The sequence below is a fragment of the Oncorhynchus nerka genome, linkage group LG24, assembly GCF_034236695.1.
Source record: "Oncorhynchus nerka isolate Pitt River linkage group LG24, Oner_Uvic_2.0, whole genome shotgun sequence".
In the NCBI taxonomy this organism is placed as follows: Eukaryota; Metazoa; Chordata; class Actinopteri; order Salmoniformes; family Salmonidae; genus Oncorhynchus; species Oncorhynchus nerka.
In genome coordinates, this window is record NC_088419.1 from 60,600,728 (window position 1) to 60,614,689 (window position 13,962).

A 13,962-nucleotide genomic window follows, 5' to 3' on the forward strand; every position below is an offset into this window, starting at 1 on the left:
TAGAGCTGGCCGCCCGGCCAAACTGAGCAATCGGGGGAGAAGGGCCTTGGTCAGGTAGGTGAGCAAAAACCCGGTGGTCATTCTTACAGAGCTCCAGAGTTCCTCTGTGGAGATGAGAGAACCTTCCAGAAGGACAACCATCTCTGCAGCACTCCACCAATCAGGCCTTTATGGTAGAGTAGCCAGATGGAAGCCACTCCTCAGTAAAAGGCACATGACAGCCTGCTTGGAGTTTGCCAAAAGGCACCAAAAGGACCCTGACCATGAGAAACAAGATTCTCTGGTCTGATGAAACCAAGATTGAACTCTGGCCTGAATGCTGAGTGTCATGTCTGGAGGAAACATGGCACCATCCCTACGGTGAAGCATGGTGGTGGTAGCCTCATGCTGTGGGCTTGTTTTTCAGCAACAGGGACTGGGAGACTTGTCAGGATCGAGGGAAAGATTAACGGAGCAATGTACAGAAAGATCCTTGATGAAAACCTGCTCCAGAACTCTCAGGACCCCAGACTGGGGTGAAGGTTCACCTTCCAACAGGACAACGACCCCAAGCACACATGGACTACTCAATGTCCTTGAGTAGTCCAGCCAGAGCCCGGACTTGAACATCTTTGGAGAGACCTGAAAATAGCTGTGCAGCAACACTCCCCATCCAATCTGACAGAGTTTGATAGGATCTGCAGACAAGAATAGGAGAAACTCCCCAAATACAGGTGTGCCATGCTTATAGCGTCATACCGAAGATTTTAGGCTGTAATTGCTGCCAAAGTTCCTTCAACAAAGTCCTCAGTAAAGGGTCTAAATACTTATGTATACCTTTTTATTTTCTTTATTTGCAAACATTTCTAAAAACCTGTTTTTACTTTAAATATGGGTAATATGTGTAGATTGATGACGGGAGATTTTTATTTATTTAATCCACTTTAGAATAAGTGATCTGAATACTTTCCGAATTCACTGGAAGTGATCTCTAACATGGCGTCTAGATATATGCCTACATAAGACTATAATAATACAAGACATTTTGACTAACAATGTATTTTTCTAATGAGTGGACCCCAATCCCCATCCCCGCTCCCCAGCCAGACTCACCTTGTTCTGTTCATACTTGTACTGGATCTTGAGGGTCTCAGAGGCCCGGATCATGGACTGCATGGAGGTGAAGATGTTCTGATAGACCAGTTTGGTGAAGCCTCTTTTGTCCTCATCGGTGTAGCCCGTCCCGTGGATGATGCGCATCTGTTTGATGAAGGTGCTCTTGCCGCTTTCGCCAGTGCCTGTGGAGAGACAGGACAGAACACAGGTTAAACAGAGGTTCCCAAATGTTTTCAGTTTGAGTGTAGTCCACTATCCAAGTTTGACTGGAGCGTGGAGTGAGATTCCCAAAGGCTGGAGGGAAGGCCTTCTCGCCCACTCCAATTCTGCTCCAGTAGCGCTCACTTAACAAGCTCACAAGAAACTGATAAAACACACAGGTGCAAAAATCAAGGTGACTTACAAAGATGAGGACCAAGAGAGGGAATGCAGTGATGTAATGTCCACAACTAAAGAATCATTGTGGAATCTGAAAAGACATCTCGAAAGCATGATGCTGTACTAACTACGTGCACATGCTAAAAGCAAGGAACACGGTGGGTAGCTAATTAAGTGTGCCATTGTAGCACAGTATTTATAAACAAAAAAATCTGATCTCTTAAGTTTTAATTTTTGTTCCATTCAATAGGCCATAATTGATTTTGGCCAATTAGGCCTTGCATGTTCCAACTTCAAGACCCTTTCCGTTTTGATTTTGGCTATTTTGCACAAAAACCATTAGGCCTGCCTATTGAAAAGAAGAAGAAAAAAAACTCTGTATCCCTGCCCAGCCTGACAAGATTGGCCAAAAAGGTGTTTAGCAGTGGCTCTGCAAGCATGGAGAGGATATTCTCAGCTGCTGGCCTGCTCTCCGGGCACCATCGCATGAGCCTGAAGCCAGACTCAAAGGCACTGTAGAGTGAGCCTAATATGGCATTTTTTGTTTAATTTGTATATCATTCTAAGTAAGTCACAGTCTATGAGCAATTTCTAAACTATAATTATTTAATAGAGTTTAATGTTGTTTAAATACTGAGTGCTTAATGTCCCTGACTCCCTACCAGCAGTGTTAAAATAATTCACAATGTATTTCTTTGTAGGCTATAGCCTTGAAATAAAGCCTAAATAATTCATTTCCGTTCCTTCTAAGGCTCCCTGTCTGGCTCCTGACCTATTTAGAGTGTTTATATGCTGTTTAATATGACATGTAGCCTATTTGAAATGGTAAGCGCTTCTTATGGTCACATTTTCATGTTGATTAAAAACACTTAATTCAAATCATATGGTTTCATTTCAATACATCAAAACCAAAATGGTAGGTCCAGGTAGACAACAATAGATGGGTGTTGGTTAAATTGTGATTTTAATGAATGGAGCGAATTTAGAGTGGCATTTTTCTCTCTCCTGTGAGTGCAGAGAGGTTTCAGTGGAGCGGATGGAAAGGAGATGTAGCACCAGAGCAGTGTTGTCAACACCGCTCACATACTCTGTGATACCCTCTCCTCCATGCGACCCGCACCATGCGACAAGTGCATGAGACTGATATACCATCCAGAATGGTACTTTGTGCAGGAAAACAGTACACATGACTTGTGCATTGCCAGGAGCTATACATTCTACAGCAACTCTAATGTCTGGCACCATTCAACATCTTATCATGGATGGACGGTCAGAAAGAAACAGACAACCCCACATCTCCAACACCACAGCATTTTCTGGGTCCCAGCGGAGGTCCCAAATATTTTGTATCTTTATATGGACATTCCTAACTGCTATGTCCAACAATGGTATATTTGGGAATGACGAGTCCAAACCAGTGTAGAGAACAGTTAAGTACGGGTAGAGCACTACCCTGCCTCCCTCCAACACCATCCTCTACTCTCCCAGTACCCAGGCTGAGTCATCACAGCTTCATCAGCTCTCCTCTGACGCTCTTCCTGTTCTCCTCCCTTTCCATATTCTACTCTCCAATATCTGTCCTTTCTCCTCTCCCCTTCTCAGTGCTGAGTACTACCCGCTTCCTCTATTTGCTCTGCAACCTTTGCACACATGCCAGGCTGGGGAGCAACATGAAATAGCCCATTACAGAACGTATTTTCTTTGTCACCGTAGACCCCTATCTTAAATGGTTGGTTTGGATGTGAGTTTTTCAGAATAGCTAATGAATTGAAAGCGGTTGAAACAAGGCCATTTCATGCACTGAGAAAAAAGGCAAAAAACCACATGTAGAATAATAAAGGATAGGTCTAGTGTTAGGTAGATGGATTTTGAGGACATAAGTCTTTCTTTTGGACATTGGCCAATTTGACCATTTACCAGCCAGGGTCCCCCCTATATTTAATCTGATGGCAGTTAATAAAGGAATGATCAGTAGATGCATAATGTGTGTGTGCTGTAGCACTGTACATTTTACTCTCCTCTCTGTGACAAAGCTGCATTGATGAGTGTCTGAGAGCCCTGACCGGTGTTGGTCTTCCTCAGAGGATCTCTGCTCCTCAGTTAACTAGGTCAGGCCAGACAGTTTCCTACAGATGAGCCGACTTCAATGAAAGGTTCACAATTAGCCTCACACACTGATCTCGCACTGACCCCTACTAAATGAAGAAAGGAACCTCAGAAACTCAGTGGAGACAGGGAAGAAATTGAGGGAACATAGTAATATTGTCCTGATGTCATACCAGGTACTGTGTGGAGTCACACATTAGAAAAACTGGACAAGGCATGAGCAATCAACAGAATCAGGCGGAAGGATCGCATCGGTTGGATTTCCAGGATACGTACAGAAGACACACACAGACCTCAGTCAGGAGTGAGGAAATTCTGGGAGGCAGTATACAATCCGGTGTTGTCATCCTTATTCAGTTCAAACACACAGCTATGTTACCAAATATCTAGGAAACCATCTACGTTCACCACTAGCACTGTTGCTACACAAGTGTTGAAGTACATTTCTAGTTACCGTGGCAACTATTATATTATTAAATATTTTAGAAAGTTCTACATGTAACTCAAAATACACACTGCCAACTGAAATCATTTTAAAAGGCAACTGTACAATGCACCTGTTTATTGATAAAATATTACAAGCCAACCAAATTGACTAATGATAAAATCTGTTCCACAATTCTTTCTCCATGTTTATTTAGTTGGTATTACTCTTGGTTGCCAAGCCCGAATGTAAAGAGGCTTACTCGCTATCAATTATGAGTACTTCTGGTAATTAGCCTTCTAGTATAATGCTAACCCAGTATCATGATAGGCCTACTTACGGCTGGGCGGTATACGGTATTTTAATATATATATACACACTGCTCAAAAAAATAAAGGGAACACTTAAACAACACAATGTAACTCCAAGTCAATCACACTTCTGTGAAATCAAACTGTCCACTTAGGAAGCAACACTGATTGACAATAAATGTCACATGCTGTTGTGCAAATGGAATAGACAACAGGTGGAAATTATAGGCAATTAGCAAGACACCCCCAATAAAGGAGTGGTTCTGCAGGTGGAGACCACAGACCACTTCTCAGTTCCTATGCTTCCTGGCTGATGTTTTGGTCACTTTTGAATGCTCGTGGTGCTTTCACTCTAGTGGTAGCATGAGACGGAGTCTACAACCCACACAAGTGGCTCAGGTAGTGCAGCTCATCCAGGATGGCACATCAATGCGAGCTGTGGCAAGAAGGTTTGCTGTGTCTGTCAGCGTAGTGTCCAGAGCATGGAGGCGCTACCAGGAGACAGGCCAGTACATCAGGAGAAGTGGAGGAGGCCGTAGAAGGGCAACAACCCAGCAGCAGGACCGCTACCTCCGCCTTTGTGCAAGGAGGAGCACTGCCAGAGCCCTGGGAAAATGACCTCCAGCAGGCCACAAATGTGCATGTGTCTGCTCAAACGGTCAAAAACAGACTCCCATGAGGGTGGTATGAAGGCCCGACGTTCACAGGTGGGGGTTGTGCTTACAGCCCAACACCGTGCAGGACGTTTGGCATTTGCCAGAGAACACCAAGATTGGCAAATTAGCCACTGGCGCCCTGTGCTCTTCACAGATGAAAGCAGGTTCACACTGAGCACGTGACAGACGTGACAGAGTCTGGAGACGCATTGGAGAACGTTCTGCTGCCTGCAACATCCTCCAGCATGACCGGTTTGGCGGTGGGTCAGTCATGGTGTGGGGTGGCATTTCTTTGGGGGGGCCGCACAGCCCTTCATGTGCTCGCCAGAGGTAGCCTGACTGCCATTAGGTACCAAGATGAGATCCTCAGACCCCTTGTGAGACCATATGCTGGTGCGGTTGGCCCTGGGTTCCTCCTAATGCAAGACAATGCTAGACCTCATGTGGCTGGAGTGTGTCAGCAGTTCCTGCAAGAGGAAGGCATTGATGCTATGGACTGGCCCACCCGTTCCCCAGACCTGATTCCAATTGAGCACATCTGGGACATCATGTCTCGCTCCATCCACCAACGCCACATTGCACCACAGACTGTCCAGGAGTTGGCCTCATCAGGAGCATGCCCAGGCGTTGTAGGGAGGTCATACAGGCACGTGGAGGCCACACACACACTACTGAGCCTCATTTAGACTTGTTTTAAGGACATTACATCAAAGATGGATCAGCCTGTAGTGTGGTTTTCCACTTTAATTTTGAGTGTGACTCCAAATCCAGACCTCCATGGGTTGATAAATTTGATTTCCATTGATAATTGTTGTGTGATTTTGTTGTCAGCACATTCAACTATGTAAAGAAAAAAGTATTTAATAAGAATATTTCATTCATTCAGATCTAGGATGTGTTATTTTAGTGTTCCCTTTCTTTATTTGAGCACGGACCAGTTTGGGTTTTTAATTTATATTCTATAACAGTATTTGAATGTTTGGTTTATTAAAATGTGATACGCCGTGTGTAACGTCCATTGTTAGTTCACTCCGTTACTTGGTCTGTGGAGAGGGATGGACTCAAGTCCCACCCAGTCACTCAAGAAGCACATTTGTTGTTGCTTGACCACGAGACACTTTCGTTCAGTCTGCATGGTCCATGCAGCACATGCAACAATGTTGACAACAATGTTGTTTCCAATTTTATACTAATATAAATCCACAAGTGTTCCATAATTACAATATTAGTTTTTGTTTCTTACATCTGCAAACAGCTAGTTTATATTTTCTTAGCAAGTTAAGCTAAATCGTGTTAACCACTAATGCTAATCGCTAGTTAGCTGGCTAGCTAATTATTTTATGTTGAATTGAACAGTATAAAATATTCCAAATGGAGAAAGACTCATTGAAATAATTTTAAATATGTGTTGCGACCCTAGTGTCATGCACTACTCATAAAGCAAATGTAGAACTTTCATTCATCAAAAACATAAATTGCCATAAAAAATGTGAAAAATACCATAAATATTTTGGCCATATCGCCTAGGGATACTCAGTGTAGCATGTTTCAATTAAAATCTCATTTGAACTTATTACGTAATTACCACATCCCCATGCACTTCCTGAGTAAATACCATGTAATAAGTGGACTGTAAAATATTAAATGTCAGCAAAACTTCAAAACAGAGGAAGAGCCGTCTGACAATATCAGTGAAGCAGAGAATTGTCACACCTCACCCCCGTGACTAACCATTAGCTTGAAGTGAGAAAATAGGTAAAAATGGATCCATTTAATTTGGTGTAGAGGGGCACGGGACGCATTTCCACTCCAAACGAATGGAAGGCAATAACTTGAGGCTGAGATTGGCTTCCTCTGAGGAGAAAACTGAGAAAAACAACTGAGTGTGACAAAGTGGAGGAGTAAGGCCCCCTTTTGTAAATTATTATCCAAAATGTTGCCCTGCGATGCGATTAGGCAGCCAGCTCAGCAGAATATCACTGGGACACTGGCTGGATACGAGGCCCCAGGCTCTGTTCACAGGAAGCCTTCTCTGGGTTAGGCGGCTAGCAGGCTGGGTTTTAGAAGGAACTCAAAACCCTAACACTTGGTGACCCACACGGCCAGCGAGATTTGCATTTAGGATTCCCGTCTTGATGTTGAACAGCTGCTCCGGACAAGTCTAGCAGTAGCGAGATATAACATTCTTCCTTATTCATTTCCCGTGACCCTGTCACAAGATGATCCCTCCCCCAGTCCTTTCTCCCCCCTCTGTGCCTGTGCAGCAGCTTTGCTGAGGCTGCTTCCTGTCTCTGCCTGCGTGGAGCAGACTAGTAGGCACTAGGTAGCCTTCATCTCAATAATATAGTTGTGTCCTCTCCATGTATAATTTCCTTCATATGCACTCATATCAGCATAGACGGGTGAAACCAAAATTGGTAGACATCCTCCATATTCACCTAGCTTGTGTTTTCGGCTCAGTGCAGCTGAAGGAGACAAGCAGAGGACATGACGTTAGACTATTAAAACGCAGTCCTTGCCCCACCACCTGTCGCCAAGGCACATCCTCAGGCCCTGAACATGGATCGTGCAGGCTGCAGTCTTCCAACCGAATGACAGTCATTTCCCCAGTGCCTTCGGGAGGGAAGTTGGGGAGTGGATCAGAGGAGACTGGGAGAGATTGCCATCCGGGTGGATGTGCCTGTCTGTGGCAGATTCGGTTCTTTCCGCTGACTGGAATCAGAGGAGTAATCTGAGTGGGCAGACCAAGAGAGGGAGAGCATCTCTGTGGAGAGCAGTTCTATTCCAGTTTGGAGAGCACTCCATACTTTTCCTTCTAACAGTGCCTTCAGAAAGTATTCACACCCCTTCACGTTTTACACACCCTGAATTCAAAATGTATTTAAATTAGACTTGGTCACTGGCCTACCCACAATACCCTAGAAAGTGGAATTCTGCATTTAGAATTTTTACTAATTAATACAACATGTAAAGCGGAAATGTCTCGAGTCAAACCTAAATACGTTCAGGAGTAAACATTTGCTTAAGTCATATAATAAGATACATGGGCTCACAGTGTTAAGTAATGATCAACAACCAATATGACAATATTTGAAGAATTTAGAAGATGCAAATGCGGCGCAATACAGGTGTGGAAAGCTTTTAAGAGACTTACCCAGAAAGACTCACAGCTGTAATCGCTGCAGAGAAGTATTGACTCAGGGGCGTGAATGTAAATTTGATATTTCTGTATTTCATTTTCAATACATTTGCTAAAACGTCTAAAAACATGTTTCCACTTTGTCATTATGGGGTATTGTGTGTAGAAGGGAGAGAAAAATAATTTAATGAATCCATTTTGAATTCAGGCTGTAACAAAAAATGTGGATTAAGTCAAGGGGTATGAATACCTTCTGAAGGCACTGTAAAATGTCCATCTAATCATTTGCCTATTTTTGTTCAAATCTAATCAGAACTAACAGCACGGGAATAACCATATTTCCCACTGGGTAAAAGACTAGTGGGGCTTCGCAATCCCTCATTGGGTTAATCTAATTGTGTTCCAACCGGCTAACTTCTCTTTCTGGAACTCAGAAAGAAACACACACTGAGCAAGCAAAACACATGCAGGCCGCTGGTGATGCCTGACAATGCAGACAGACACACATCAGACAATGTCTTAAAGGGTAAGGCTCTTCTAGACCACAGGGGATGGCCTAGCCCTATATCTTGATGCGTAATAGTGCCTTGGGAATCATAGCATCACCTAATCTTACTGAATTTAACCTTTGGATGGACTCACTCCCTGAGATCCAGTCGTTACAGGGATATACAGTTGAAGTCAGCAGTTTACATACACCTTAGCCAAATACATTTAAACTCAGTTTCACAATTCCTGACATTTAATCCTAGTAAAAATTCAATTTTAGGTCAGTTAGGATCACCACTTCATTTTAAGAATGTGAAATGCCAGAATAGTAGTAGAGAATGATTTCAGCTTGTATTTCTTTCATCACATTCCCAGTGGGTCAGAAGTTTACATACACTCAATTAGTATTTGGTAGCATTGCCTTTAAATTGTTTCACTTTGGTTAAACGTTTTGGGTAGCCTTCCACAAGCTTCCCACAATAAGATGGGGGAATTTTGGCCCATTCCTCCTGGCAGAGCTGGTGTAACGGAGTCAGGTTTGTAGGCCTTGCTCGCACACGCTTTTTCAGTTCTGCCCACAAATTTTCGATAGGATTGAGGTAAGGGCTTTGTGATGGCCACACCAATACCTTGACTTTGTTGTCCTTAAGCCATTTTCCCACAACTTTGGAAGTATGCTTGGGGTCATTGTCCATTTGGAAGACCCATTTGCGACCAAGCTTTAACTATATCCAAATAATTTTCTTCCTCATGATGCCATCTACTTCGTGAAGTGCACCAGTCCCTCCTGCACCAAAGCACACCCACAACATGCTGCCACCCCTGTGGTTCACGGTTGGGATGGTGTTCTTCGGCATGCAAGCCTCCCCCTTTTTCCTCCAAACATAACGATGGTGATTACGGCCAAACAGTTCTAATTTTTGTTTCATCAGACCAGAGTACATTTCTCCAAAAAGTACGATCTTTGTCGCCATGTGCAATTGCAAACCGTAGTCTGGCTTTTTTAATGGCGGTTTTGGAGCAGTGGCTTCTTCCTTGCTGAGTGGCCTTTCAGGTTATGTCGATATAGGACTTGTTTTACTGTGGATATAGATACTTTTGTACCTGTTTCCTCCAGCATCTTCACAAGATCCTTTGCTGTTGTTCTGTAATAATTGATATGCACTTTTCGCACCAAAGTACGTTAATCTCTAGGAGACAGAACGCGACTCCTTCCTGAGCGATATGACGGCTGCGTGGTCCCATGGTGTTTATACTTGCGTACTATTGTTTGTACAGATGAACGTGGTACCTTCAGGCGTTTGGGAATTGCTCCCAAGGATGAACCAGACTTGGAGGTCAACAATTATTTCTCTCAGGTCTTGACTGATTTATTTTAATTTTCCCATGATGTCAAGCAAAGAGGCACTGAGTTTGAAGGTAAGCCTTGAAATACATCCACAAGTACACCTCCAATTGACTCAAATTATGTCAATTAGCTTATCAGATGCTTCTAAAGCCATGACATAATTTTCTGGAAAATTCCAGAAAATTATTAGAGGTATTTCCAGAATATTAGACCCTCACCAGGGTCTTGACCTGACTGCAGTTTGGCATCATTACCAACTTCAATGGGAAAATGCTCACCTTCAAAGGCCACTGGTATGCTGGAGAAGTCGGCTCTTCATGGATTAATCCAAGGTTTCAACTGTACTGGGCAGAAAGCGTGTATTGTGACTAGAGGTCGACCGATTATGATTTTTCAACGCCGATACCGATTATTGGAGGACCAAAAAAGCCGATGCCGATTAATCGGCCGATTTAAAACATTTTTTTTTATTTTAGTATTTGTAATAATGACAATTACAACAATACTGAATGAACACTTATTTTAACTTAATATAATACATAAATAAAATAAATGTAGAATCAAATAAATAATGAAACGTGTTCAATTTGGTTTAAATAATGCAAAAACAAAGTGTTGGAGAAGAAAGTAAAAGTGCAATATGTGCTATGTAAGAAAGCTAACGTTTAAGTTCCTATGAGAACATATGAAAGCTGGTGGTTCCTTTTAACACGAGTCTTCAATATTCCCAGGTAAGAAGTTTTAGGTTGTAGTTATTATAGGAATTATAGGACTATTTCCCTCTATACCATTTGTATTTCATTAACCTTTGACTATTGGATGTTCTTATAGGCACTTTAGTATTGCCAGTGTAACAGTATAGCTTCCGTCCCTCTCCTCGCTCCTCCCTGGGCTCGAACCAGGAACACAACGACAAAAGCCACCCTCGAAGCTGCGTTATCCATGCAGAGCAAGGGGAACAACCACTCCAAGGCTTAGAGCGAGTGACGTTTGAAACGCCCGTAGCGGGCTAACTAGCTAGCCATTTCACATCGGTTACACCAGCCTCATCTCGGGAGTTGATAGGGTTGAAGTCATAAACAACGCAATGCTTGACGCACAACGAAGAGCTGCTGGCAAAATGCCTGAAAGTGCTGTTTGAATGTTTACGCGCCTGCTTCTGCCTACCACCGGTCAGTCAGATACTTGTATGCTCAGTCAGATTATATGCAACGCAGGACACGCTAGATAATATCTAGTAATATCATCAACCATGTGTAGTCAACTAGTGATTATGATTGATTGATTGTTTTTTATAAGATGAGTTTAACTAGCTAGCAATTTACCTTGGCTTACTGCATTCGCGTAACTTGCAGTCTCCTTGTGGAGTGCAAGGAGAGAGAGGCAAGTTGTTATTGCATTGTACTGGGTTAAGTAGATTGGATCCCCCGAGCTGACAAGGTGAAAATCTGTCGTTCTGCCCCTGAACAAGGCAGTTAACCCACCGTTCCTAGGCTGTCATTGAAAATAAGAATGTGTTCTTAACTGACGTGCCTAGTTAAATAAAGGTGCTAAAAAAATAAAATAAAATTAATTGGCAAAATCGGTGTCCAAAAATACCGATTTCTGATTGTTATGAAAACTTGAAATCGGCCCTAATTAAAATTAGCCATTACGATTAATCGGTCGACCTCTAATTGCGACGTGTGGGCGAGAGGTTTGCTGATGTCAACGTTGTGAACAGAGTGCCCAATGGTGAAGGTGGGGTTATGGTATGTGCAGACATACGCTAGACAACAAACAATTGCATTTTTTCCGATGGCAATTTGAATGCACAGAGATACCGTGATGAGATCTTGAGGCCCATTGTCGTGCCATTCATCCGTTGCCATCACATTTCAGCATGATAATGCATGGCCCCATGTCGCAAGGATCTGTACACAATTCCAGAAAGCTGAAAATTCTTCCATGGCCTGTATACTCAGACACCCACTGAACATGTTTGGGATGCTGCTGCTGCTACTAGCTGTTTATCATCTATGCATAGTCACTTTACCGCTACCTTCATGTACATGTTATCTAAATTCTCGATTAACCTGTACCCCCGCACATCGACTCAGTACCAATACCCCCTTTATATTGCCTTGTTATTTTCTATTTTTTTATTGTTACTTTTTTTTCTTCTACATATGATCTAACACTGGGCTCTAACTCAACTAGCAAAGGATATAAACAAAATGTGCAAACGTGGCTACATGCAGCTCTCGCTTTGATCTCAAAACAAGTGCATCGACTCACGACCGCTCATGCTGTAAACACAGTCCAGTTCAAAGTAAATGGCACAGATCCATATTTGGCTACTGCAGCGCTGCTTGTTTATGCCACACTGGTCTGTGTAGAGTACGGGCTGAGTCGTGCATGTCAATACAATAGAATCCTACTCCGATTCGTTCTGCCTACAACAAAATCTCTTGCATAGTTTGTTTTGGGACTGTATGTTGCATTGAAAGTGGCTAATATTGCCCTGATTCGATCAAAATTGCAACAGTAAAGGGAAACGTTGATAGTGTTAACAGGGTCACCAACCTTTTCTGAGTCAAGATCACTTTGAATCAAAATGCATGCAGAGAACTACCGCTCAGATTTTGTAAAATGACTTAAAAAATGTAAGGCTTTGCAACATTAACCAATTAAAAACAGCTATAGGCCCAATATACTACCACCACATATAGGCTTTGATTGAATTGCCCTGCAAATGCCTTTATTTTGAAGCTATTAAAAAATATATTTCAAAAGTTGAAGTAGGCTATATGATCACACCAGTAATAGATCCGTTGTTGTACTACTTGTGAAGCATAGCTGAGTGAGCATACATTTTTTTTTAAATTGCTTTTTATTTCAATTTTATTGGGCTGATGCCTGCATCTGATGTTCAGTCTCAGAAGGAGAGAGCAACAGATGGAGGGTCCGCCTCTTAAAATCCCTCCACTCTCCCTGACCAAAAAGGGACAGTCTTCCAGATTATGGCGAACCTCGAGTTGCACTGCATTATTTCTGCCTCATGCACACGTTGTTGCTCTTATGAACAGAGAAAGTGAAATATTCCTGGATATTAAAAAAAGACACAAGCCGCTAATAACAATGCAACCCTATAGAAACACTTTCCTACTCATTCATTACTGCTGCAGTGCTTGTTGTAGCACTGAGTGGAAATAAGATAGAGGTGCATTTTATGGCTTATAAAAGTGTTGAATACAAAGTGTTGACAGTGCTGATTAAGAACTTTAAACACGAATTCACTCATAAAAACAGCATCTCTTTACTGTATTCGTTGACAGTCTCTCTAGTCATGGTTTTAAAATCTCACAGTATCAACTTTGCTGTAGCTTTCTTTTATGCCTGCTACGATACTGCAGATACGGTCATCTGAGCCTTCCGATTGGCCAGAGTTTAGCCCATAGTGCACTTGATTTGCTCTAGAAATCAAGGAAAAACTAGGGTTCAGAGTCACCACACAGGAAGATGTGAAAAAAAATAGGAACACAAGGCATTATCGTTGTTTTTTTACAGAAATGTTAGGGGATTGAATAGGAATGCCTTTGTGATCGACCGGTTGGTGACCACTGCCCTAGAACGTTGAGTCAAGTTCAAACTTGTACTTCTCTCTGTGGGCTAATATTTCTGCGCGGCAGTCTCGAGGCTACTTGAGACTTTCGCAGCTTAGAGGGAGCATTGGTCCCAAGGTCAAATCTTTGTCTATTTATTGAGGCTACCAAACAGCCCTTATTATTTTAATAGTAATAATTTTTACAAATTCCAAATGCAAGTTTCATAAGTAAATTATTCATTTCAAGCAATTTTTACATACCGTAAACAGTTAAATATCTTGATCACCAAACCCTTTTTGGAGCTGCATATCCATTTATGGCAATCCTCTCTGTACAATGACGACATTTGCGCTGCACCCGATCCTATAACTGTACAGCAAATCAGCAATCTGTTCACTAGCTCAGTGGTTCTCAAACTTAACCCATGTC

At 42.5% G+C, this 13,962-nt stretch overlaps 1 protein-coding gene across 2 annotated transcripts in view; it reads right to left on the minus strand.

Moving 5' to 3' along the window:
- Window positions 1–13,962, minus strand: part of LOC115108339 (guanine nucleotide-binding protein subunit alpha-11) — an 83,818-nt gene that overhangs the window by 33,105 nt on the left and 36,751 nt on the right. For both annotated transcript variants that reach the window (XM_029632545.2, XM_029632544.2), the window contains exon 2: window positions 1,093–1,277. In XM_029632545.2, coding sequence (XP_029488405.1) covers window positions 1,093–1,277 — 185 coding nt within the window. The remainder of the gene's footprint in view (window positions 1–1,092; window positions 1,278–13,962) is intronic.